Source organism: Prinia subflava, chromosome 4 (assembly GCF_021018805.1).
Source record: "Prinia subflava isolate CZ2003 ecotype Zambia chromosome 4, Cam_Psub_1.2, whole genome shotgun sequence".
Lineage (NCBI taxonomy): Eukaryota > Metazoa > Chordata > Aves > Passeriformes > Cisticolidae > Prinia > Prinia subflava.
The window spans coordinates 40696211-40724087 of NC_086250.1; the positions used below are offsets into that span (position 1 = coordinate 40696211).

At 40.7% G+C, this 27877-nt stretch overlaps 2 protein-coding genes across 4 annotated transcripts in view; one reads left to right on the plus strand and one right to left on the minus strand.

Annotated features, from left to right (window-relative positions):
• Window positions 1-5508, plus strand: part of GNS (glucosamine (N-acetyl)-6-sulfatase) — a 26882-nt gene extending 21374 nt beyond the window's left edge. The window contains exon 15 of the transcript XR_010080262.1: window positions 282-5508. The gene's annotated coding sequence lies outside the window, so the exon portion shown is untranslated. The remainder of the gene's footprint in view (window positions 1-281) is intronic.
• Window positions 4158-27877, minus strand: part of RASSF3 (Ras association domain family member 3) — a 105589-nt gene continuing 81869 nt past the window's right edge. For all 3 annotated transcript variants that reach the window (XM_063396545.1, XM_063396547.1, XM_063396546.1), the window contains 4 exons: window positions 10223-10330; window positions 8542-8809; window positions 7393-7508; window positions 4158-7031 (listed from right to left, as the gene is read on the minus strand). In XM_063396545.1, the coding sequence (XP_063252615.1) occupies window positions 6882-7031; window positions 7393-7508; window positions 8542-8809; window positions 10223-10330 (642 nt within the window). In that variant the 3' untranslated portion in view covers window positions 4158-6881. The remainder of the gene's footprint in view (window positions 7032-7392; window positions 7509-8541; window positions 8810-10222; window positions 10331-27877) is intronic.

Consider the following 27877-nt stretch of genomic DNA (forward strand, 5'->3'; position numbering starts at 1 on the left):
AGGGGTATTCTGTGATTAGAAAGAAAGGGCAGTGCTAATATATTGCTTTCCAGATGCTTGTCTAGTCAGATTATGCTGTCAGTATTTTGATAATATTCACCAGACTGTGTTTAAAGCTGTGGACCAGTAATTGCTCACAAATTTCAAAGTAATCTGCTTTCTCAAGGTGTTGAAGTTGTTTGAACTTATTCCAGCTGCCAATAATCCACCTGAAAACAGGAATAAGAGGGACGTGATTGAACTCAACTGAATCACCCACTTCTTCATTTTTCCTGTGCAAGTTCTAGGGAAAAGCCAACTGCATGACTCCAGCTTGGCAAGAATGACTTTGTGGATTCCCGTGGGTTGGCAGCAAAGGCATCAAGGATGAGACTAAAGATTCATGGGAATATTCTCATGCTGTTGATAAGAGTCATGGAAGGCTTCTGCCATGTTATCAGCTAACTAAAACAGGCAGCAGATGAAAGGAAAATATTACAATGATCCAAACCAAGAACATAACCCTTCTCCTACAACATGAAATCCTAAGAAAAAAACCCAGAAAACAAAAAACACGTGTTGGAGCTGTGGTGTTTTAAAATAATACCAAAACCATGTTAAGTCTACAGGACTAACCATGTTTTTTACGGAATACCTGCTTAGTGGTTTTTCTCCTCTGCTTTTGAAGTGTTCAAATTAACAAGGCAAAAACCTCACAAAAGTATTTCAAGTTTCTTTTGAAATTGTACAGTAACTTCAAAAGCTTCTCTGCAGAGTACTGAAGAAAAAACACCAGCAGCAATTAAGCCCCACCTTTAGAAAACAGCATCCTCCTGCCTTTGGGCTGCTCCAGGCTCTGAAGCACCACTATGCACCAATCCTAGACCTACTGTTCAACAAAACACCCCTGTAGTGTAAAGTCTGTTAACTTCCTGAAATGCTCCTCTGATATATCTTTTATTTACATCCATTGAACTGAGGTAGATACTGTGTTCTTTCCATGCAACCTGCATTTTCAAAACTCAGCCTGGTTCACATTTAAAAATGTCACTTGGTAACAGGTGTTAAAAGATACTCTGTACAAGTTATGCTGCCCTCCTGTGCCAGTATTACTAAAAACCCACAAGTTCTGACTCATGAGCACTCACAGACAAACCAGAGCAGATAAAAATACAGAAGTGTCTAACATCTGCTCACTCACATCTATGGAAAAATGTTAGGAGCAAAGAGGGCAGATTCTGAAAGTATCAGCTGCCAAGTCTCGATTAAAAGAACTGTCTAGGATTACTGGCACACAGAAAGCACCTGTCTGTCTGAAGGGAGGGCTTCAGAGCCAGTGTCCTAATACAACTTTGCCTGGGAAAAAAACCAGGAGGCTGAACCTCACTGTCATCAAATATCCTGGCATTCTAATTCCTCCCAAGACATGCTGGAAACAGCTGAAATATCTGCTCACATTCCAGATTCTGTATTTAAAGAGAGAAATCTTAGATTTGTATTGCTATTTTCTCTCCTGCTGTGTGTGAGGCCACAGTGCTATATTTAGGTTTACAGAGTTAGTGAAGGGGGTTTTGCACTCCTCTCATGAGTGTTCACGGTAAAGTGAAGGCAAAACAGAACTACTTTATCTGTAATGTCCTTATTCCTCTGGAGAATGCACTCAAGAAAGACAGAACCAAGTTAGTACCTTATACAGCATGATAAAAAGTTAGATTTGGCAATTGCGGGATTAATCCTTGGATTTAAAAAAAACCTTCAAAATTCCAGTTGTGAACACTGCCCTTTCCAAAAGCTGAAGAGGGAGAGGCAGAGAAGAGAAAGTGCAATAAAACTACAGATTTCAAAAACCGCCTTTGAGGAAAGCAGGAAGGATACAGCTTGGGAAGCCATTTGCTAGTACTGGGTGCCTCAGTGCAGGGTGTTGGGCTGGGTTCCTTTCAGGCCTACGCTGCTACAGCTGAAACCACTTCTAATTTCAGCTTGCACAAGGGCAAACAAGAACACTCCAGAATTACCTCTCACCTTGCTAGCACATAACACAAGAAGGTGCTTTTCAGACAAACATGTCCTGGCCTTTGCAGCAGTTCCTTGAAAAATACCACAAAACGAGTGCCAGCAGCCAGGCTTGGTGTCTGAAGTGCTTGGCTCAAACTGCTCTGAACTGGGCATTGCCTGCTTCTCCACACTGGCTACTGCAGCAATCTCTCATACCCACACATGCATCAAGAGGGAAATAATTCCTCCAGAACAGGTAAGTCCTCAGTTCACAGCACTAAACCTGTGTTCTGAACAGCAGATCCCAGTGTGTCTCCTCTTATCTGCTTGAATTTTCACCACAGTCTCTGCTTCTTGACCAAGCACGTGTAGCAGATGCATAACTTCACACATTCGGAAGTCATCCACTTGCCTTCATCATCAACAGTAAGAGGCTCTGAACCTTTCAGTTGTCCTGTAAGGATCAACTGCAGCTTTTTATTCACCTGATCCAACCAAGGCAGGAGGTGAAATCCCCAAATGGCACCAAATTAATTATAAAGAAGATGTAAGATACAAGACAACATTGGACTGGAAAGTTAGTTGACTTAATACGACCTTATTCCAGAGATACTAGTAACAAGTTATCATCTTTTTTCTTTCCTAAACAACTTGTTAAAACTAGTATTTCAGACTAAATTAAGGATTCTGTGGAGGTTTGAGGCCCAAGGTAAAAGTATACACACTTTTATGAGTTTTTATTTTCTGAAATGAATATAAATACAAAATTGCCATAATCCTAGACAGTTTTATTCCTTATCATTAGCCTGATGTATACTAGCAAATCTCCCTCTATAAATGTATAAATACTGCACTAGTCAGCATTGCTTTGCTCAAAACTCACTTATTTACAAAAAGTGCTTCTATTTTCCAACTTTATAGGAGAAACTATTTCTCCTGCATATGAACTTAAATAGTGTAATTTATATGCTCCTGCAAGATGAAAGGTGTAGAAGTTGAGAAAGCACAGTTACTTCCCAACAAACACAAGCATGCTATTGAACATTAAAATGAAGGAGGAAAACGCACCTGAATGGTTCTACATCAATGGGAGATGGTAAAAAGGGAATGCTAATGAAACTTGCAAGGCCTGCAGCTGGAAATCCCCATGCTGGGAACCTGGAAAGGAGGAGGGCAGGAAGGGAATGGAGTCTGGTGGGTTTTCACAAATGTTCAAAAATTTCAGTGCTGACAATTCGGCCTGCAGGAAGACAAAGCAGACTGACAATCTGTCCATCCCTGCCATGGAGAGGAGGGGCCCAGCTGCTTCCACAGACAGTGCTGCTGTCCTGCTCTGCCTCCACACTGAACTCGTCAGTCTCCAGATGGATGATTCTGCCCCTGATCCAGCCAAAACACACGAGATTTCTTTTGCTGAGTTGTATTTCTGGTAGTACCTAACTGCCACAGGCAGAGCCCTGTGACTTGTGTGGGCAGCAGCTTTGCTGACTCCAGTACCTTTAAGGGTTTTATCCATCCAGCCTGGCTGAGTGCTGAAGTATTTGCAGGCCTTACCAAGTGCACACACAGTTGTAATGGGGTTGTTGCACACACCAAACTGTGAGGTCTCACATAAACCAGCTTCAAGGCACTGGCTGAGCCACTGCCATCTCCTCTGCTGCGGGGCCACGGGGCCCAGGGAAGAGCCACAGAGACAGCAAACAGCTCAGCAGCTCCCTTCTACCAATTCAATCAGGGAGGAATAAACATCTGTGGAACACAGAACAGAATAAACTTCTATGAAACACAGAACAAGGAAATTAAACAGGCATGTTCCTGAAGAAAACCACTAAAAAGCCATTAAAGGTAAGAAGGAGTAAAAAGCATTTCCCAGGGAGGCAGGGCTGGGGTGTCACCTCCAGCCTTGGTGTATTGGCTTCGTTTCTGCAGGTGTTTTTTAACAGAAAGGAAACCACGCCCATGGGCTGTCCCACCCAGCACCACTGCGCTCCCCCTATGGAGGGGTCAGCTCCGTGAGCCCCCCAACCCTCACCCCCTCCCTCTCTCCCAGGCAAACCCTAATTTATGCTGAAGGCAGCTGTGTCTGCCCACAGCACTCGTTGCTGCTTTACAGGGAAATCCATTTGGCCTCAAAGTGATCACAACACCCATCGCCAGGTAAAGGAAAACCCAAACACGTCACGTAACCAAGTATTGCCAACTTCAACTTTAATAATGGAACCATCACTTTTTTGCCATTTCAGTAATAACTTTAAGGGGAATAAAAACTTCCCTACAAAAATAAAACTAAGCTTGTTAAAATTATAAATAGTTTAAATGTTTGTATTTAAAGACATACATTTTAATGTTTCCCTGCATTCCCCCCTCCCTCATCATTTAGTCATTCTGGTACCATCATATAATGACAAGAAAACAGTTTTGCAACAAAAGCTTTGACAGTTCAATTTGATGCTAAAATTAAAAAAGATAAAAACTGACCAGGCAAGACCATTTCTTTTAAATTAAAGCTGCTGTAACTGCCAGTGTGTAGAACAAAAAAGACAAAAATTAACTCCACACATGACATCTTACAATAATTAACTGTGAACTAAGACAAAATTAAAATAAAAGTTTATTTTGGTCCCCCACCCCCTTCCCCTTCATCCCAAATCAAGACTCGTAGTGCATACAACACTGATTGAGGTTTTTGGCTAAAGTAAATGCAGATGTGCCTACTTAAAAAGTCTGATAGTTTAGTTCAAGTAAAACCAAAATTCACATATTTTTATACTCAACTTTAAAACTCAAACAGTGTTTAAATCTGAGCAACAAATGGTTCAATATTGACAGCGATTATGCAATGGTTACATAGCTATGAGCAGAAACATAAATTAAGGTGTTAACAGAATACCCACCAACATGCTGCTGCATTCCGAGAAAAACAAATTGTAACAAAACACAAAAGCATTCCCTGAACCATTATAAAGTGTCTCACTTGAGGATAATGTTACTAACTCACACATGCACTACAATGTTACATGTGATATTAAAAAACCAAACAAGATATGTCTCAGATATATTTTATAGTTAGTCCTACTCTTAATTTCTCTTAACTCTTTAAAACATTATGATTGTCTCATAAGCTTGCAAGTTCTTTTCACCTAAAAAACTTGTGAAGAGTTTTTAAAAGAATCTTATTAAGGAAAGGAAACAAAGGCACAATTACATAAAATTAAGGGGAAGAACAGAAGCATCTTGGAGTTTCACACAGTATCCATTAGATGTCACCAAAGTTTTAACAATTCCTTGAGAATTTAAAATGAACACATTAGGAACAGAGGGGGGGGAAAAAACCCACCACGACTTCTGCTGCTCTTCAATCTTTAGCACTCCTCCACTCCCTCAGCCCCAGTACATAACTCATTTCCTCTCTGGCATGATAATGACTACAGTATCAGTCACTCAAATATGCCTCGTGCTTCCATGCTTCTATTGCACACCCACTTCTTTGGTTTCTTTTGAACATGCTTTTTTTTTTTTTTTTTAGATAAATAACTCTGAAAGAACAACCATATTTACACTAAAGTAAAAAGTTTTCTTGCTACATTTTTCCCACTTTTAAATCAAGTAAATCAGCAGTCTGCAGAATTTTGTAATCAGTTTTTCAATTAAGAGTTTAAAAACTATAAGGAAAAAACCTTTTGAATTATTAAAAGCAAGAGTTACTAAGCTCAGTCACCAACACAGACAATAAATGTTAACGTTCTGCTGGGCTGGAAATGTGAATAAGAAATTCTACTTTCTTTGCTGGACTGAGCCTTTAACAAAGAAAGAAGCAGAAGAAGCTATTTCTGTCTTTCAGATATGGTGATTCAAGATTATCCAGCCTAAAAATGGATCACTGAGCCAGAGGAAAGACCTTACTTACAATAAAGACCAAATGCATCTACAGTTGTCTGCACCCTCGCTAGACAGGTATTTCTCACAGAGTTATCTGAGACATGGACCACTTTTCAGAATTCAAGTAAGCAGCTTTTTAGGTTTGCCACACTTTTCAAACCCTGACTACGCCTTTATGCAATCAGCTTCTCCTAAAGGGACCTGTATGTGCAGCTCCATTTCCATTCTTATTTAGCTTTTGCTTCTCATTCCTTCCCACTAGTTATCTTTATTTCTTTTCCAGTGTGGATTTACGCAGTTAAAAACCATAAAACTTATTCACAATATTATAACATACTAAAACTTTAACCTTGTAGAATTAGTATTACAACTTTCCTCTGTGTAAATACTATTTTCATTTAAAACCTCATCTGTCAGCTATTAGAGTTCTTCTCCCTCAACTCTTACCTTCTTTTCAACTTTCTCTTTACCTTCTACACAAGGACCACTTCAAAGCCTTTCACAAATTTCACAGTACAAACCACAATATCTCCTAAGTCTTCCACCTATAACAGTTCTCTCACAAATTATACAGTAACTATTTGAAAACAGAAAGGTAGTGCAAATCAATTTCATCTCTAAGATAGTGCTCCAACTAATTCTCATCCAAATGGCTTTAATAATATTTTTTAACCCATCAATTTGCACATCCTTACTTGTAAAGATACCATTAACCAAAGAAGAAAAAAAAGGTATTATTTCATAGCATCCTAGGAAATTGTTTACAGTTTCACAGCTTGCTCCAAGATAACTTGGGGAAACTCTCTAGGCACACAGAGGGTTGCAAACTGATGTACAAACATGCAGAATCCCTTACTTGTGGGTGCAAGATGCTAAGTGACCTGGCTTATGGAACTAGAGTCTACCCTGGCATCACAAACAGTCTTCTGAATTAAGAAAACTACTCTCTGCTGCTCTTTGTACGTTGGGTTTGGCATGCTCTATGGACGTTTGGTGGTGCGTTTTCCTGAGTGTCCTTTGGCCCCCTTTTAACCAGGTTTCAGCACCCCCCGAAGGGCTTCTTCAAGTTTGCCCCTGTAAGCGGCGTAGCGGTTCTTCAGGAGCTGCAGTTGGTCGTTTTCCTCTTTGTCCAGTATGCGCAAGAAGTTCTGCAGTTCAGGAATACTAAAAGCTTCCCACTGGAACGACAAAGAGAGCAAAGAATGGGTGAGATGAACAGAAAATTCATAAATACTTTATAGACACAGTATTTCCAAACAAAACCCCAGACACTGTAGGCAAGTTCCAACTGAACCCGTATCAGGCACCTTCCTTGCAAATCTTAGGGCATCTGAAAATATTTTGCTCTTTTGGTCTTCTCTTCTGTAAGTAACAACAGCTCTGTCTAAGCACAAATGAAATGTTTACAATAGGTCCAAAGGAAATCAACAGGGGAGAAGAGCCTGCTTCCAAAAAACGAACTGTCTGGTCAGCACAGCTCCAAGAGAAGCCTACTCATCCATGAAGTTACCCAAACAGGACCCAGAAGATGTGACATACCATGACTTCTCCAGTTTCATGCTCACGTAGAACAAAACTGAGCATTTCTGTTTTGGGGCCTGCCACCAAGCGCAGGTAGAGGGGATGTTCTCTGTCTGACAGCTTGCATGTATAAACTGCAGGAGAAGGAAACCACAGTAATTATCACCTTTACAAACAATGTTTCAGACACTTGGAATGACTAACAATAGCCAATGCTAAAAAACTTCAGAAAGATGCACGTGTAGCCAAAATTTACACACTCTTTATCTATCAGTCTACATACTGGTTTTGAGCAGGGAGAAGCTGAGGAGGTGACTGATGGCAACAATGCAACACTGCATTTGCACAGAAATGAAATAGCCTCCAGCCAACACAGTACATGCAGGGCTGGGGGGGAAAAATAACCCACAAGGACAAAATACAACATACTGTTGCTCTAAGCAGTTATAACATCAGAGCTGTGTATCACTGTTCTGATACCTTCTTCACTTAAAATTTCACACATGAAGTCTAAAAGACAACTCTGCCTGCCTGATAGCCAGAAACGTCTGAACTACTGAAACTGCTCTCAATGTCCGTGGAAGGAAGGTGGGTTTTAAATGCAAGAACACAACATCGGCAAAATGCACCTGTCCCTAAAAAGCCCTTTTCCATCTTCTGATACTTCCATCACAACTTACAACGAACTCCTACCAGCAGCCAGTGCCCAGGGACAGCCACGTGCACTGACACACGTGAGCACAACACGTGTGCCGATGGTTGTCACCTCGAGAGAGGTCTGCCAGTGCCAGCACCTCTTGCATCACAGACACCATGGCTTATCTTTTTAAAAACCTGTCCTGTAACTTAATCTCGCAACTCTGCAGTGTATCAGGCCAGCTGAAATTTAGGGCCTGATAAGGGCATAAAATAAAATAAAAGGGACTGCAAAGCACAGGAGATCTGTGTAATGTTTCAGCAGGTGACTGATTTGGATGAATTATCCTGAAATATCCCAGTCTTTTACTGTCTTACATGCTACTTTAGATAAGGTAAAAAAGACAAGGTAGGAAGATTGTCACTCCCATTTATCTGAGTTCTTCCACCAGGCTTATTTCAAGTATTACTATAGCACAACTCCCTCCCCAACCCCTTCCACTACCAAAATGCCACAAGCTCAGCTTATACCTTGATCTTCCTTGTGACAGCGTTTATAAAGTGCAAACTTTGCAGGGTTGTCAGCCACGAAGAACTTCTTGAGCAAGGCCTCGATGACTTCCCGCACGGTGTTGGTGCTGCTGATGTGCAGGGTGTTCACGCAGCCGTCGGGCAGGTAAAACGCCGTCTCCTGACTGCTGGGAGCACACCTGCCCTGGCTCCGGGAGCACTGCACAGTGATGGGTCTGCAGAGCTCCATCTGCACCTTGATGAAGCCAGTGTAAATCCCGTTCGCGTTCTGCAACCAAGGAAAGGCCTGGACTGTTCAAACGGCCAGCAAGGACCGGCTGTGACACAGCCATGGAGCAGGCACATGAACATGCTCACAGTGAGCACTATTTAAATACCACTGCAACACATGACATCTCACAGGAAAGGCAGTGCTTTGGTAATTCACACAGTTATTACTTCTGGTATATCTTATGAATAATCATTTTTGTTATTAGTAACTACTGTGTATTAATTTTTTCTTAAGAATAATAATTGTTGAATTCTAAGTATATTAGGACCTCATTGAGCAAAAGGTACAACATACCAGAGACATTTTCACTTTAAGAGAGAACTAGGAAGTGAAAAAGACAACTAACACCCACGTTTAGCAACAGATTTAATGCAGAAATACAGAAATTATCTCCCACATTTTAGCTGTCTTATCAACTTAGTCTGACGTATTTAGATGGTCAAACTACGTTGAAAAAAAACACAAAAAAAAAACCCCACAAAAACCCCAAAAAACTCCAGACAAAACCCCAGAATAAATGGCAATCCAATTAACATCTGAAATTGTTTATTTCAGTTGCTTCTGAAAGATAAAATAGCAAAACCAGTCAAACCTTACTGAACTAGAAAACTTTTGACAATCTGGTTTTAGGTATAAGTCTTGAACCACATGCAAACACAAAGATCTTTTTCGTACACAGTCATACTTATATGGTTTAGGATATAATGGAATTTCAAAATCCATATACACTCACAGGAATATGTAATGTATTAGAAATTCTGGACAGCATAACAACTGAATAACAGCTTGCTAAGCAGGTAGATGTCAATTTTCTTAGTATGGTCCTGAGTAGATTGAACTGAATATGAGACCTGGTTCACAATCCTTGGAAATGAGAAATCTTATGTATTTCAGTTTGTATTGTCTATGTTTTTTGGGGGAAGAAAGTCTCTTCATGCTGAAAACCTGTATGACTACTCTGAAAGTAAAGTCTCCTATAATAAATATTGTGTGTTTTAACTTTTATCATTGCTTGAGCATCCTTATCAAAGAAATCTGACAAAAAATTATCTGCAGAAACAAGAAAAATATACCTTCATTTTTACCATCTGAGTGTTTTCAGAATTTGTCCAAAAATTCTGACAAATATACACCTTAGTGTCAGCTGACAGTTTACCTTAAACACATTTCAAATTACATCAGTTTGTTTTTACAACACTTTGTTTTGATCCATGTAGAAGGGTAAAGGGATAGAAAGCATTTCAGACATGAGATTCAATTTGCCAATTTAAGGAAAAGTCTCTTAAAAATCATTAAAACAGAGACAGTTTCATATGTAAGATGCTGAGAATAAAACAATTCACAATGCACTACAAAGTTACAACTCAACTGCTCACATTAAAAATTACAGGAATTTTATGCAAAACTCACCAACGTCATCTTTAATTTATCAGTGACAGATGAATTATAGCTTTGTATCTTCTCTTTAATTTCTTCTTTACTGAGATAAACATGAGGTTCTCTCTCCTTCTGAACATCCTTCAAAAACAAGACAGCAGTTTTAAAATACAAAATAAAATCAATTATTTTATGATTCTGGATACCAACATTCTTGGTCCAAATGGTAATTATTCCACAGAGGCTGAACATCACAGTAATTTGCTGTGCAGCTACACAAAGGATTAACACATTGGGCAAATCAAACAGACCACTGTGGCTGAAGGGAGATGGTTTCATCAACACGCCCAAAGACACCTGCGCCCTTTGGCTCCCAACTGTTTTCCTTCAAATATTTTGCATCAGTATGCAAAACAGCTCAGCTCATTTCATGGCTTGATTTCCTCATGTCAATGCCATGCCATCCTATTAAGAACACTTAAAATTTCCGTTAACTATTACTTGGGACACAATGAGGTATTTCTGAACAAACGAGGAGTACATCTGAAAACAGCAGCATGTCCTAACAAGTAACCCCAACAATCCCAGCGTGTGCCAACAACACGACAGCATCCCTGCATTCCAGTGTGACAGACAGGACGTTACATACAGGGTCACTGCCTACTACATAAACCATCAGAAGTAACTCTCCACATACATAATGTTAGCCCAACTGCATGTTTTTTCCATGGGGAAGGCCCTATTAAGATTTTTCAACTATTGCTTTCACAAGGTTGCTATGGATTTCACGTGCGGCAGTAAAAGAAGACCCTGGAATTGGATTTTTTCCAAACAAACATTTGTTCCCAATCTGTATTCCTGCAGCAAACCAGTGTTATAAATACACTCCAGTTTCTACCACTAGCACAAATGCCATATATAGTATAAAAGAGTTTCAGCTCTCAGCTTTGATGATTAAGGCTTCAATTATAAAAGGGAGACGCTTTGAAGAACCTCGGTGCTTTCAGAGAACACCTGAACACATTCACCCTACAGACAAACCAAGTCACAGTTCCATCTGTCCTCACAAATACATTCCAGTGTAGTGTATCCTGAGAAAGGTCTTCCCTAACTTCAGTGGCCTGTCCTCTATCCCACTCTATTAGACATCACTCAGCACAACTCAGCACACATCTCTGCAGGCACTTCAGTTGGCCAGACATAACCCCAAAGATGAGCACATCTGCTGTGGCACTGTAAGGTTCCACTTGCCAGAAAGAATTTGCTGAACTTTTTCCATCTCCTAATTTAAAATCAAATATTTTTAGCTCTTTTAGGCTTAGTTTTACTTTGCCTATATGGCATTTCACTAAATGACATGCTGGAGCAGACTTTTTTTCCCATAGCTATAAAAAGAAAGGTGTGGTTTGAATGGAGAACTTGAAGGCAGAAACCTTGAATTCTGATCTGGGCTCAGATACTGATTTCCTGCATAACACCGAGAACATACCTTTATTTCAAGATCAGGGAACTGAGGCAAAAAAGAACACCAGTGAAAGACAGCTCTGTCATTAGTTCCTTAAGCACAATTTTAAGACTGTGTAGCATTTTGCAGTCGCCAGACCCCACCTGATGTATTACAAATAACAAATTACTGAATGTTTCCAGAATTCAAGTCTCTATTCTCCCTAGAGAAATGAAGCCTTCTTGCCCTTCTGTATGTCATCTTCCCTCTCCCCCAAACTGCCTAGCTTCATTTAGACTGCCCACTTCATCTCCCCAAAGGCTCTTTCAGCTTTGTAGTGTTCTATCTGGGGGCAAACAAAAACAGGCACAAAGGGAAAAAAAGTGGATACTAAAGGGACAGGAAACAATCTGCAGGCCCATGACATCTATATGACACATATCAAGAGCCCAAGGTTTAACTTGCAGTGTTCCCAGTTAGTGTAAGTGCAGACAAACTCCTTCACATGGATACCAGCCCAGACTCACCACAGAGACAAGCACATTGTGGAATTCATCACTCTCCAATCTACTAACAATATTGATACTGAAATTCCAATACTGGACACCTCAGCTTTAATGCTTATTATTAATTCATTTCTGATAGTTCAAGCAGGTACCTACCCTGTTAGAGCTGTCTATCATCAGGATTACTGAAGTCACCCACAATATCCACTACTATTAAGCAAAAACACTAACTAGGAAAGAGGGAAAAACCTCAACTTTCCTATGTTGAAATACCCACTTTCGTTTAATAAAAAACAATAAAAAGGCAAACAACCACTCCACATTAACTTCCGTGCACCTCAATGTTTAATTCCACTTTAAAAATTACTTTTAATGACTGTGGATGACAAAAAGAACATATAGCCTTTAATGGAAATGGCACAGGGTAAAGTTCACAAGGCTGACAGCTAGGAAATGAACTGTAGGCATTATTAAGTAGAAAAAAAAAGTACAGGGAAAAAAACCTCAGTGTAGTAGGTAGGAACAGATAGCGAGACATTTTCTCCTATTTTCACCTAGGAGAGTTTTCATACACATTTCTGTTCTCCTAAAATGACAGAAATTTGATCTGGTTAGAAAAGACACCACTCCACAAGATCACTAATGCTGGGTATTGCCATGGAAGCAGGCATGACAAGCAAATCCCAGCACCCAGGGCAGCTGATTCCCCACAGACCTGCCCTGGCGAGGCGCTTGCAGCCGGCGTTCCCGGGCAGCTCCGCTATGGGCCACAAGGCATCACTGGGGCAGCTGTCATCCCTCAAATGAGTTAGACATGGTCCCATCCTTGAACACATCTCAGGAATTTCTGCCTTCTTGCACTAGCACTAGAGGCCGGACAATTTTGGCAAAGTTTAATTAAGCCCACAAAAAACAGATCTGTGTGGTTACGCAAAAGCAGGGATTACCTCCTTCTGTAGTGAGCGTTCTGCCAACAAATGGACCTCTAACTCATTTTCTAAACAACCAAAGCCTGTGCCTCAATTAATTCCAACAGCATGTAGTTCATAGCAATTCTCTGAGCTGAATACAACGAGGACTACTGGGATTAAAACAAACAAATGGACCCAAAATCATTCAATAAAAATACTGTACATAATAGGCAGAAATGCTGTTTACTCCAGTCATCATCTTCACCCTACTCCTCCATCTTTCACCATCAAGACCACAGGCAGTGAAAAGTGAAGATGTGTCCCAGAAGAGGAAATAACTTGATGCCACTGAAAACCTAAGACCAAGATCTCCATGAATTAATATGGTGATACCATCCTCCACCCAAACAAAAAGCTCAGAACACTAACTACTCATTCATCAGGGCACAACTCCAACCAAGCAAACAAAACCTCCTCACTAGCTACACACCAGAACTTACAGAAAATCACATTGCTGTCACACAGACTGCAGAGACAGTAAATCCCACATGACTGCTGCCAACAGAAAGCCAACAAAGGAACAACTCACTGCATTTACTATGAAAAAGAAAGCCTCAGCCCACCATGATTCACTGGATCAGCTGCTCACAGATTTGAGGCACCTGTGTCTTTTAATTTTCCTAATTATATTTAGCCAACATGCAAAGAGAAGCTAACAAGACGTCATACAGGGAGTTTTTTCCTGTTTATTTTCCCCAACTTTCCTGGGGCTGAATTGCACTTAGTATACACTGGCACTTAAATTTTGCCATAAAGCTTTGCTAGCCATATTAGAAGTTAAAATAAGTGAGTCTTTTCTGACCAGCATACTTAGGTGGGTTGAGGAAGACTTGAACAACTAATTTCCCACAGGAAACAGCAGGTCCTTCATAACAGGACCCACTAAAAGAAAAGCTGTCCCCTGCTAACTCTGCTTCTGTCTAGCAGATCAAATTCCACTCTGCTATCTCAGCAGGTAAATGTATTATCTGGGAAGACCTTGAGTCATCCAATACAGCAGCAGAACTTCATTCATTTCTACCATGCTTTACAACGTGCTTCTGATATTTTGCTCTTGAAATGGCCACCAAGTGGTTGAAGCCACACCTGCTCAGAGAAAGCAACTGCTCCAAGGTCAGCTGTTTTAAACAAAGGAGCAAGAGGGTTTTGGAGGTGAGATTGGGCTAGGATTCTCAAAGTCAGTCACTGCTGAGGCACAAGGGGAGCACCATTCATCTCCAGGCTGATTCAGGTGCAGCTGATTCATCTCTGACTCCCTACAAGACACCCAGCACACACCTCACAAAGTTTGTATGTGGGGAATTGGGAAACTGCCTTTCTTCAAAAGTCAGGCCTGGTGATGGGTTTCCTAACCACAGATCCTTGCATATGTCACAGCAGCAGAGTAAAATATGGGCAAACCAGCAGAGCAGTTCACACTGTCTTCTTCAATCAGGCAAGACCTAGATGCTGCCAGGCTTAACAATATCACTTCTGGGTGCTAGTGTTCAAAAAATGAACTTTATAAAACAACCAACAAACATTTCCATGCCATGTTTTGTAAAAATTAAATAAAATATATACAATAGAACCTGAGCTAGGTTCTCTTCCATCACTTAGCCAAATGATATTCTCAGTAATGTCTGCCACATCAGCATCCCTTTCTCCTCCTAGCCCAATTAAGTGTGTTCCTCACCAGAGCACCTCGTTTCCTTCCATTCCCTGATGCTAACGTGATGTGCTACTTCCTCAGACCAACACAGAGGGGAAACACAAAAAGTAATCTCAAGGAAACAGTTGAATACGTCAGAACTCATGCTGATGATATATTTGGGTCTAAATCACTAACTTTCTAGTCTGAGCTATTAATTTTTAAGAAAATCATTCTGTCCTTAAGAACGCTTACAGCGCACACTATTGGCAGTCATTTGTATTAAAGCCATTTCTCAGGTCAGCCAAAGCAGCATTTCATTCTCAAACAAAATTCCCAAGCAACAGCTGCCAATAAGAGGGAAATGAGGCAAGTGCTTTCATTTTCCCAAGGGGAATAGCTGGTCTTTCATTAGAGCTCATGATGCAATTCCTCTTCACAGTTGAGCTTCCTCACAAGAAAAAGAGCAGAAAATATTTTTCTTTATCGCCCTCACCCCCCGTGCTCATCTCATTTATTGTAGCACAGATGTTTAGAGAAACAGCACTCTCTGTAACATTTATGCTGAGTGCAAAGTCCTGGCTGATACTAGCTCAGCATGAATCCTCAAGAAACACAACTAAAACTGCACAAATTACAATTAAAGTTAACTGCAAAAATCAAGTTGCAGTCCCGAAGAAGAAGAATCACATCACATCAGGGGCTTTGTGGAAGTCTAAGTCTCACGGTTGCTGCCAAAGTCCTGCATGCAGTAAGAAAGCACTAAAAAACTTAACAGCTGCAGGCTGCTATGGCATGAGGCTGAGAAAAAGTTTCACAAAGAAAACTCCAAAACCATGAAGACTGCATCCTCAGGATCCTTGCCTTGAGTCAAATGCCTGGCTTACCCAAACTGCTACTGTAGCCTTCTATACATGGAGAGACACAAGAAGGTGGCTCTCTTACATCCAACCTGCTATTTTCACAAAACTTCAAGAAATTACCATCTCTTGAAGAATGAGGAACCTAGCTCTTCTTAATATTTCAGCTTGAAAGACAGAGGAAAATATAATGCACAAAAGGTTAAACCTATCCCAGGAACATATATAAAGCACTTTTATGAGAAATCTGAAGAATCAAAGACCTGTGGGAACTCAAGCAATCTAAAACACATCAGTTCCTATCTCAGCTCTCACGTTTCACATTAATCCCGCACATACAGTGACCACGATTCAGTGAGATGAATAAAGATGCCATGATCTTGCTGTAAATTGTGGCTAGAAATAATTTTTGAAGTAAAACACTGAGGGTTTGAAAATGAGAAACCCAGCCTAATCTATGTTAAAAAAAAAAAGTCTTGCTTAGTCATAAAAATTACAGCTAGTGCATCCTACTTACATCACATTTGCATTAAAGAAAGGATTTAACTAATAGTGGTATCATACAACAAAAAAAGCCCAATAGAGCATACAGGAAACAAAATAAAGGGAATTCTAATCTCAGTTGTTACTCCTTCTACAAGCAGGAACACTTTCCTACAGCCTGCCAGCACTCCTACAGGAAAGAAAGAAACTGAAACCTTGCAATTAAACTATTTTGAAACAAGTATCTTACTTCTCCTTCATCCTAACTCTCCTGAGAGCAGAGCAGCTTTCCCAGTGACAGTAATTCCTCCTTCTATCCTGGGGCAAGCCTGAACTCCAGATATGTGCTCGTCCTTCCTATGAAACCCTGAGACTCACCAAGCAGAGACACTGGTCACAGCCAGTCAGAGACACCAGTAGCCAAAAAGGCATGAAGAACCCTGGGGGCAGGGTGGCCAAGAAGAAACATTAACATCCAGGTATCTCCAAGCATTGACCTGACCACATAACTGAGTTTTGAAATGTTTGCATCCTCCTGTACAAGGTAGGTTGTTCTCTGGGTCAGGGAAAGAGGAATTTTTCTGACAGGGTGGATGTAGGCAGAAAAATCTCTGTATCTTCCTGCAATACCTTTTTCTTTCTGCAGTCAGGGAGATCCAATTCTCACAGTGGTACACAGGGCAAAGAAGCAGTCTCATTTTTAGGAAAAGATTTTTTTTTTTAAGCAGGTTTGGCTGACCTGAGTCGTGAACAATTATCCTGACAGTAAGAGAGAGTTTCGAGAACAGCCCACAACTCTGTCCTCCTGACAGAGCAAGAGAAGTGGCACCCTCCCAGGTCAGGTGTACAGGGCATGCAGTCTGATACTCTGCCTTCCACAGCAGCAAAAACAAAGGCTATTTCGAGCAAGCACGTGAGCCTTTTCTGCAGCCTCTCTGCTGGCATCCACAAGTGTGGACGCAGGAATTCAGAGGGCACCTCCCTTCTGACTCTGTTCGGTGTCCATTTATGGGCCTGGAGCCTCTGCAGGCCCATGGGCCCTTTTTGAACCTGCCAACACTGCCTGTCTCTACCCCTCCTGTGGCAGCACGACTGCAGTGTGAAGGGCTACTGCCATCCACTTTGGGCTGATCTTCTATTAATACAGAAGAGAACTTCTGTTAAAAACATTGCAGCCCTTTAATCCTAATATGCAGGACCTGGTAAACTCAAGTTTCACATTCAGTTTATCACCTTTGTGATTTTGTAAATCACAATCACACATACCTTCTTTTTTCCTTCTCCAAAGTGAGGAGCCTTGAACTCCTTTGTCTTTCTAAGGTAGTTGGCTCCATCCTCTCAATCATTTTACAGCAGGGTGACTAACCATAAAAATGGGATGTGGGCACCAGACCTGCATCAGAACGTGTGACATAGGTGCACCAAAATCTTTACTTTTATCCATGATGCAATATGGTCTCTCTTCCAGAGTGGTTAAAGAAATCCCTATGCAACACCACAGTTTATAATTTTATCATAATTTTACAAGGTATGGGCATTACAGTTAATAAATACTTGCTACTTTCTGACTATTTTCAGTTTTTACCAAGTATTGCCATGTGCTTTGGCATGCTAATGAAAGCAGTGAATGACAAAGTAAAACATTATGGCTCCGTCTGCCCCCTCTGATGTAAACACTCAAATGTTTATATGGTGAATATTTATTTTTAAGTAGCAGAGAAACAAAACAAAAGTAACTTCCCTTTATTCCTTTTAACAAATTATTTGCCTTCAAACAGAGGCAATATAAACACAGTTCATATTCAGTTCATTCCTCATATGAAAGGCTAGAAAACTGAACGTATTTGTTAGTGGCATTAACATTGCTGCTTAAGTTTCATTTAAGTTCATCATGACCTCACCTCTGAAAACCCCTAGTTACAAACCCTGTCATACCCTACATGGTTGTACTTTAACTACTGGCATGCAACCCAGTTTCAAAAAAGCAGTCATCTGTTTAAAGTGAAAACCAACTGTACAAATAATAGCAAGTCAGGCTTAACATTAGATTTTGTCCCTAAGGACACAACAGATTTTACAAAGATTTGTACATTTTTCCCTCTCCATACAGGACATGTTTTTAAAGAAATACATTACACGATTTAAATGACATTTAACAGCTGTTTCAGTTTTGCAAATTTCAGTAAAACTAGATGTAAGAATTATCACAGACAGTAAATCATTTCCTTCAGGTGTCCTCTACAGAAAGTATGAGTTTTAACTGCTGGCTATTTAAGCACATAAGGTGTTTAATGAACTAAAATGGATTATGAGCCTCTGCGACCTGTACAACAAAATGAAGCTTTTAAAAGAGCATTAGGAAACAAGCTTATACAGGATATTGTATTGGAAACTACTTAGTGTATCTTGAAGGTTAAGTATGGTCTGAAGCTCAGGGTACTCATACAAGTAGAGATCAAACAACTAAGCAACAATAGGGCTCTGGGTTATTACACCACAGTGTTTGCATATGACCCTACAATGCAAGAATTCAACACGGTCCATCCAACACAAGGAAGGAAGAGGTTGTTTACAATCAAAACCTCCCAGGTCTTCAAATGCAACTATCTGACACTTTACTTTAAAACTGACACTGGAAACCAACCAGCCATTCCTGGGCAAGGGAGCCCCATGCCAGGCCAAGGCACAGTCTCCTCCCTGTGCTTACTGCCAGCACTTCCCAGTCTGAAGCAAGCTCAGCTGTGGGCCTTGCCTCAGCAGAAGTTGGGTCATGTGCCAGCTTTTGCAAAGTGTGTCAAACACCATGGTATCTTTAGAGCAACATTCCCTTCCTGGGTTTGGTTGGGTAGTTCTAAGATTGTGTCACCAAACTACTTTTAAAACCTTCTCACAAAACCTGCCTGTACCAAGAAAAGACAACTTCATAACCAGGTCAAGCCTTAGAAATGGTGAGCCTGCACATGATCACAACAGCCCCACCAACCAAGTAATTTTTGTTTGGATTTATTCCACTTAAAAGAAAAAACACAAACTTGAAAAACACAGACTAACAATTCTGATCTAGGAAACATCACACATTGGCTCTTTGGATATAGAACAGCCCTGAGAGTTTTCCCTTATCATAGATGCTACAGTGAAAAATGTTCCAGAAATAAGAACGGTCTTTTCAAAGAAATGCCAGGGTCATGGGGAGGATGAAGAACATACAGTTCTTCAAATTCAAGAAGTTACTGTTACTGTCTTTATCAACCTGGTGCTGATCTTACATTTGAAACTTTGCTGAAGAGAAAATGCCCTCCTTTAGCACACATGCATCTCAACCCCCCCCCAACCTCCCCCCCAAATTAAGGAAGTACAACTATCTATTTTTCAAATGAAGTCTACTTTTGAAAGGCCTCAAAAGCTTGTAACAATAACCTTGGCTGGGTAGGAGAATGCTCAAACTTTTAAGCAATATAATATAATTCACAGTAATATACACAACCTCTAAGCCAAAGTAGCAGATGTACGTTCTTAGTATGATCTTAAATATGATTACAATAAAACCATCACTTGCATTTACAGCCAACTTATGTAACAGCTGCTTTATATATAAAACAAACAAAGCTAAATATCAGCTCCATCCAAAAACTAATGAAGTTGACACCGACTGTAGATTTACTTCACAACATGTTAGGTTTTCATGAAATAAGTCCCTAGGAAATATTTTTACACCAACACTACCTCTGCCACTGCAATTTGTGCAATTACATCTCTACACAGCTTCCACAGAAATATTAAAAACCAGTCTCTTCAAAGAGATGTCCAAATTAGATACTTCACAGTGCAGACAAAAGGATGCACACCTGCAGCCTGGCCTGCATGAAAAATTTCCTCCTTCTTTCACGCTCCAGAAAATGTGTATCACCTGGCACATTTCATTAACAATTAAAACTTTAATGACTGTAGCCTTCTGTACAGTCTTTATATTACCACATTTTATTAAAAATCAGATAGTATCCAAAAGACATTTCTCAACCAGCATACTATAATCATCAGCTTTATCTACTACTGCCTGAACTGGTCTGACAAAAATTCAAGAAAGAAAAATGGATGGGGGCAAACTAGGTGACCACATACTAGTGTAGAGTAAATTTACATTGACCTTAATGATAGGATTTTACCTCTATTTTGTATCCTCAGCCCTAAGAGGTCAAATGCTGGAAAATAAAAACCAGAACTCCGTAGGCAACTATCTCTAGGCTGCAGCAAACAGTTCTTTTCAGTTCTTTCTCCATCCTCATTCAATTTGAGTGCAATTCCAGTTTGAACTTATCAAGACTTCAGAGCTCAGATTTGATTGCTGTTCCAGTAAGAAGCAAAGTAAAAGGCTTGAACCACTCTTGGACTCTTTGCTCCAGCTCCCCAGTGTAAATTATTCCTCTCATCCTGTGAGATGGATGACGGATGCAGTAGAGCATTCATGGCCTAGCTGAGAACAAACTGGGAAAGGCAGTTGGCTGCTGGACCTGAGCCACCCTCCTGCCCCATGCCACCACCCACTAAAGCCCACGTCCTAGTGACCTCAAGATCACCCTGGTAAGGTGGTGCTCAATCCTCAGATCTCTGCACCGTGAGGAAACCAACCGAGTCACCAAGATTATGCCTTGAATAAACTCATCAGCATGGTAATGATAATCTGCATCTGAGGGGTTTCAAGCTCTTGTTTTTCTACCACCTGGATTTTATCTATCACACACATATTTAAGGCTACCAAGAATTCAGTTGCAAGCAGAGTGAGACTGACAAAAAGACAAGTTTCTTCTTCAAAACTCCTACATTCCCTAAAAAAAAGACAAAACATACTATTACCATTACAAAAACTGAAAACTGCCATCAACTTGTTTCAATCTTTTTGCAAAAATACATTTGTTGCCTAGTTTCAGTATGAATTTGTTTTCCAGAATACACACACACACCACAGTAATTTCTTACAAATTCAACTGCCTCCAATGCTGAGACAATTTAAAAGATGCCACTTTCTCTGCTAGATGCTACCACTGTCTGAGACACCACTGTCAGCTGTGACAGTCCTCATCCAGTAACAGAATCACTACCAGGCTGCAGATGACTTCCACAAATCCAGGAGGCTCCTTTCTTAACTAGGATGAATAAGGTATTTTGTTTCTTTTTACAGGTGAAAAAGAACAGAATAAACAAACTGAAAACAGAAGAACTAGTACGGGAAAGCCAGAGTTTTCTTTTTGTACAGGTTAAAAAGAAGACCACAGATAATATAAACAAGCATTAACCAAGTTTGCAGCACGAGAGAGCTCCAGTGCAATAAACACCTCATGGCACAAGTCCCATGTTACCCAAACACTGTGCTAGCCTGGTGCCGTGTATCAGCAGACAGTTTACACCACTAGCATCTCCAGTGCTTACGTGAGCATGCTGCTCCCTTCTCATCAGCTCACAATTTCTCTGTCTGGGCAGACCATTCTGTAGTAGTGAATCACTTCAGAATTACAGGACAGTTGTTACACTCAGACTTTTTTTTTAATAACATCAACAGAAGAGTAGGGTGATACCAATGCTACTTAGATCAATACTGGCAGGACACAGTGGAGAGAGAACAGAGTAGGAGGCCACAACCAGTAGGCATTCAAGGGAGGTGTGAACAGAAGACTGTAGAACATGGTTAATGAATATCCCACAGGAAAAGCTGGATAAACAAACTCTCCATCTGAGGAAAGGTCAGGAGAACAGCAATTAGGCTGCCCTGGAGAACGGGGCTTGCTTGCTTATAACCTGATGCTATGGCCCGACTCCAAACACAAGTTACTTTGCCATGCTGGAAGATGGCCACCAGGAAACCAGAGAAGGGGGAAAATGATTACATGCTTTGTTCTTAAATGGCAGATGGGGGAATGTGTTGATTTTACAACAGAAAGTTCAAAAAGTTGTTCTTTTTTCCTTTCCAAACAGCTATTTCCCTCCTTTTATGGGCAGGATGTTACAGGCACAAGGAAGCGCTGCTGCTGCTCCACCTTTCCTTAAGCCTGACTTCTGCTTCAGGAAATGTAATTATGAAGCTTACGAAGGTATGAGATCTGCTAGAGCTGATAGGCATTTCAGGTGGAAGCAAAAGAATTTAGCAGAATTTTTCATTTTAAAAAAAAATCCCTGTCAGAGGTAACAAGGATAATCAGTACCATCATACCCTCTGAGAAAACACTCAGAAGACAGAACACATTTGAAAGGACAGGGCACCTTATGGGCAAGCATCAGATAAGCTGATACCAGTACAATCAAAATTTCCACAAAGAAACAATAAATTCTGCAAAGCAAAATCACAATTGCCTTTTAATAAAAGTATCTGAAACATTTTGTTAATATTTCCTGTACTTCAACAGAAAATACTAAGAAGTCATGGGTTTAGCCAATAAAATGAAGCATGCAACTAGATATGAACACCATTTTAAAAGGAGTCAAAATAAAAGTATTAAAAAAGAAATCACCCAACTGGAACACATTTGCCTATGTCTTTAAACATACAGTTCTTAAGTTACATCACTATCTTATCTTACTAGAAGTTTATAGATCATAGGAGCAATTCTTGGCTTACAAATATACACATGCACACTTAAAACTGTACAGTAAAGGGGAGTCTTTTTGAGAACTGGAAAAATTAAGGATACATCTGGAACCTCTGACACAGACAAAAGCTTTAGCCTGTAATCAGACCAGTCAGTTCACATCCACTCTTCCACTGAGCATATGTAACACAGGTCTGCTAACAAGACCTCTCTAATAGCCACATGTGAAGGGTCTCAGCTTTCACACCTCAATCAAACCTTGTAATTAATTAAAGTATTGGTATTTCTTCTGTTCCAAACCTGTACAGGCAATTTTGCCAGAACACTGCAATTCAGCCAAATTTCTACCAGTATATCCTTTGCATGATGTGATAGCAAAAACTTTTCAAATCAATGAACGTTGTGGGTTCACATAAGAAGTTATTCTGTAATGCCTGGTTGCAAAGGGTAGGGAATGGGGAGAGGAACACATGGGTGTTCCCCCTATGCAGTACCCTACAAGCACTACATATTATAAGACAAGGAGCAGAACTGGGAGCTACAGACAACAGAACAATGCAGAGGGTTTTTAAGAGGCATTAATTTAGCATCCAATCACTTCTGTCCCACATTATGAATGTTGAAAGTTACGGCAGCAGAGTAGTAAGTATCACTTTTACACAAAAACTACATAGCACACGGAGTATAAGAAAGTTCTCTCAAAATGGCAGAGCATAATCCTTGATTAGGAAAATTCATCAGGAAATCCTAATGAAATCAGCAGGAGTCTTCATTTATTAATTAGTAAAAATTAACAAAAATCAAAGAAGTTACTTACATAAGTTGACTAAGGTGACACACACTGATGCCAACATATGCACACATGCAGGAATGATAACGTTTCAGAAAAAATGGCACAGCAAGATCAAAGTGTAGAAACAGAAGGAACAAGGAACAAAGGAAGCTTACTACATGCCTTTAACCAAATAGTTTTTATGATGCAAAGTGGGAAGAAGCCAGCCACAGCTTTTCAGCAGTTCAGAAAAACAGCACAGGCGATCTAAACAAGCAAACGACAAAGGAGGTACACGACCCTAAGAAAAGATAAAGCTGTGGGGGTACACAGCTTGAGGCACAACCACACCCTCCAGTTTTGCTTCAGTAAAGCTTCATTTTGTTAGCAGTATCTCAATCTCATGTATCTAACCAATTTATTACATTATTGAAAAATTAACAAGACTCTAAACATCTTATAGGTTTAACCAGACTAGGAAATACCACATTTCTAGTGAGTCAGAAGTCTAGTTGTATCCTAGGAAAGACTGAACAAAACCTGCAACACCTTAATGTTACTGGTAACATAAAGAGAGTGCTCTCCCCTGTCTGTACTCCTAAGCAGTTTCACATGGCCACATAATTATATTAGAAATGAAGCACACCTGCTTCCAGCCCTCCCACACGGACATATGGCAGTAACACAGCCCATACACAGGATAGCCAAAAAGCCTGCTCTGCAATGAGGCTTTCCAAAGCATCCTCGGCACCTGACAGGGGGGCAGACACTGTGCAGACTCTGCACTGTGTTCTCCTGCCACCACAGTCCCAACTCCATGCTCCAAGACATAAAGGATGAAGGTGGGCAGGAAATAATCTACTTTTTCCAACAGAAATAACTCCACTGCTCCTCCTCTCCCGCTTAGCACACCTCAGGAGACCACCAGTCACCACAACTTGTTTTTTCTGCCTACCAGAACACCTGTGGCCAACCTGATCTCAAAATGCTTTGAAGGGAATTTATGTGCATGTAAACTGGCAGATGTCGTGTCACCGGGGGTCAGGCTCATGCTTTAGCTAGTTCAGGTGTAGCCAATGAACAATGTAACAGAATATGTTTCAGCGGAGAAGCAGACTCTTCTATAAATTAATAATAGATGATAGGGAGATGACCAAGTGACTGCTATAGCTGGTGGTGGAGAGAGGCTCCCTGCCGGTATTCACGGGGAATGCCAGCCCTGTGCAGTGCCTTGCCCATTAACGAGGAGTATCAGACATGCTCCTGTGTACTAGGACTGGTCATAACCACACTCCTATTCCCTCTGGGATCTCTTTGCAAACTACTACTGGTTAAAAGAATAATTTGCCAGCACAACTGTACGTTCCTGGGAATATTTTGCAAATGAGCTGTAAACAGTAGGCTTAGCAAACCTTTTCTAAATATTACGCAGAACTAAGCAAACATTATCCTTGCACCCACAACCTCAGCACTCTCATGTTTCAGTTTACACCAAGTCCCACACATCCATTTAACAGGATGTTTTGAAATACAAAGTTATCAGGAATGCTGGCACTAGAGTACTGATTCTCATATTAACTTTTCTAACATTACAAGGTCTTCCAGATCTGACTGCTGCAGTTCACAGAGTTCTCCCACTGAAAGGGCTACTGCCACTCTCCACGACAGCTGTTTGCAGAACATGATCTTAGTTTCTGTCCAAACCCTCACTGATATTTGCTGTCTTGACTCAAGCTGTTTAAGTGACTGCATAGTTTTGAAGAAAAAAAGCAGTGAACAAATCCAGCTGAACAAGATTAAAAACTAAGGATTAACATAAGAAAGAGCAGCCAAAGGAGTACAGCAATGCTTATTTGGATTTATAAATAACAGAACGCAACTCTCCCCATACCCAGACCAACTTAGAAACGCCCAGTATCCAGTCTGCTTATTAGAAACCAGAGATATCAAAATGCTGCCAAGGGACACCTGGCCCCTTAAGAGGCCTCTAATTTACTGTCTCTGCAGCTGGATAATGAGGAAAGTCCATATTTTTCACTCCAGCACTGAAACCAGGAATGAAGAGCCAGTTCAGATTTTGCCATTAATACAAATGTAGTTTTAGGATGAGATTGAATCTATGAGTTTTTAATTGTGTGGCCTTTGGAAGTGAAGTACTGAGCAACTGCAGGCTATAAGCTTTACTATGAACTTGAACACAACCACTAAGTAATGGATTTAAGTATATTTCACTGAAAATAAAGCTAGGGAAAGGTACTAAAAATGCTTTTAGAAGATAAATATAGCAAACATCCAAGTGTGAAATTTGCAACAATAATTTGCAAACAGACTATTTTAAAAGAACACAATCCATTACCTCTGTGGCACACAAGCATGTATTGACTGAAATTGCACAGATGGCAACAACCATTTTTTAGTTGATCACAACTGCAACTAATGTTAAAAAGGTTGAGCCAAGGTTCACATTACGTATGAAGAAGGCATTTTCCCCCCTCTCAAAACCCCAGCCAAACAGCTCCATTGCAGCAGAGGGAGAAGCTACAAGGAAATGGTGGCTTTGACCGTGACAGAAATTCCTTGGAGTGCCCTGGAGCAGCTGCAACTGCAAAGGGAAAGCTGTGGAGTGTAGTAGGATGACAGGGAACCAGTGGGGAAAACAGTAGGTCAAGGACCACGTGCTTAAAGAGATGTATTTAGTAGTTTCAGAACTGTTGCTCAATTCAAGGTCCACCTACTCTTTAAATAAATGCATCCATCTTTTTGAACAGCACCGTTAGACTTGTTGTCATCAACAACTCAACAGAACTATAGAACAAATTAATTCATTTATGGATTACTATATTATTCTCCACGCTACATGTAGCACTATTTTCCTCGTACACCTGCAAACACGAGCTTTTGTAGGTGTTCTGTGGCAATATTTTCATCAATCAACCGTAACTGTGAGATAGGGTCTGTAAGATCCCTTGCTGCAGAAACTGGGAGAAGCCCAGCAAATAAGGAAGGAGCAGCGGGAGGAACCTCTCAAGTGGATTTGGTTTGGCAGGAACAGGTTCTATCCCTGCCCTGAAAAGGAGTTTAAAGTACAAAAATACCCACAGTTGATCGCTATGGCAGGTTCTCTCCTTTTAGGGGAGCTGACTTGAGATAGTTGCTATGATTTGCTGAATCATCAACATTCACATCTGCAAGCAAAGCAAGCATAAGCTGGACGAGTTCTCTGCAATGTGAGATACATGCAGAAGTCTGTCACAGCTGTAGATCTAACCAGATCAGAAGCAGAGGGCAATTCTTACTACACAGAGGAGGAAGCAAAGCGGGGGACAGGACAGGACATGAGACACTGATCTGATCAAAACACCTGAACAATTTAATTCCCATGCCAGGTGATGCAGTAAGACAGAGGAGCCAATTCTACCAGATAAACACAAGTGAGATAGAGTTTATCTACCAGATAAACACAAAAACAATGTGAGAAATGTCCCAGATGCCTGCACTGAGCTGGTAGATATGTCAGAGGTTTAGCTGGATGTCTGCAACCTACCAAGTGGCAACAGGAGACTGAGCAGGATACACATCCAGCAGTACCCAAGACAGTATAAGATACCTCTGGTTTAAGCTGTCCCAAGTCCCAACCTACAGGCTGACTTGGTGTTGAGCTGAATGGCTCTCAGCTGTGCTACCAACATCATCAGTGAGACACTTGCATTCACAGTCCAGAGCTGAATCCTACTCCAGTGACACCAACAAGAGGCAGACTTCAAAAACATAGAAAGACAGAGTGGTTTTTGCAAGTGGATCTGTGGAATTTCCATCACATCACTCTGGGGATGCTACAAGTTTTCATGGGTGCAAAAGCAACCAGTTAACTCCCAGGAAAAAGCAACCCAGCCTACAAATTGAAGAGGTTGGAAGAATGTTCTGTCAGGACATTACTGCGTAACTGCCCCATTTCTCTTACATTTCCCCAGCACATACCAGTAATTAGTAATTGCCAGACATGGCTCTAAGACAGATCTTGCTTTTGACTTCATATGGCTATCCACACATCTCTTATGCTTCAGCTTCCATATGAAACGGGAGAATCACCAGCAATGCGCAAGAGAAGCAGCAGGTCCCAAAGTGAGGCTGGCCAGCCGAGATGACGATCAGATGAGGCACGCACAGAGCCTGGGGTGAAGCAGCTAGGGATCACCCAATTCAACCACAACACAGAACACACTTTGACTTAAAGCCAGAAATATGAGCAGTAGTGTACTTGCAAAAGGGAAGAAGCTGTTGGCAGTATGTTATTATTGGAAGGCATCTCAACAAACATTTGTGAGATATCATAGGAAAAAAAAATCCCTGCTGAGATTATTAATTCTTCTTTTAAAGCAAGCTTTGAGTACCATGCAGGGAATTTATGGCTTTATGCCACATACTCTAAGGAGAAGAAGAGAGA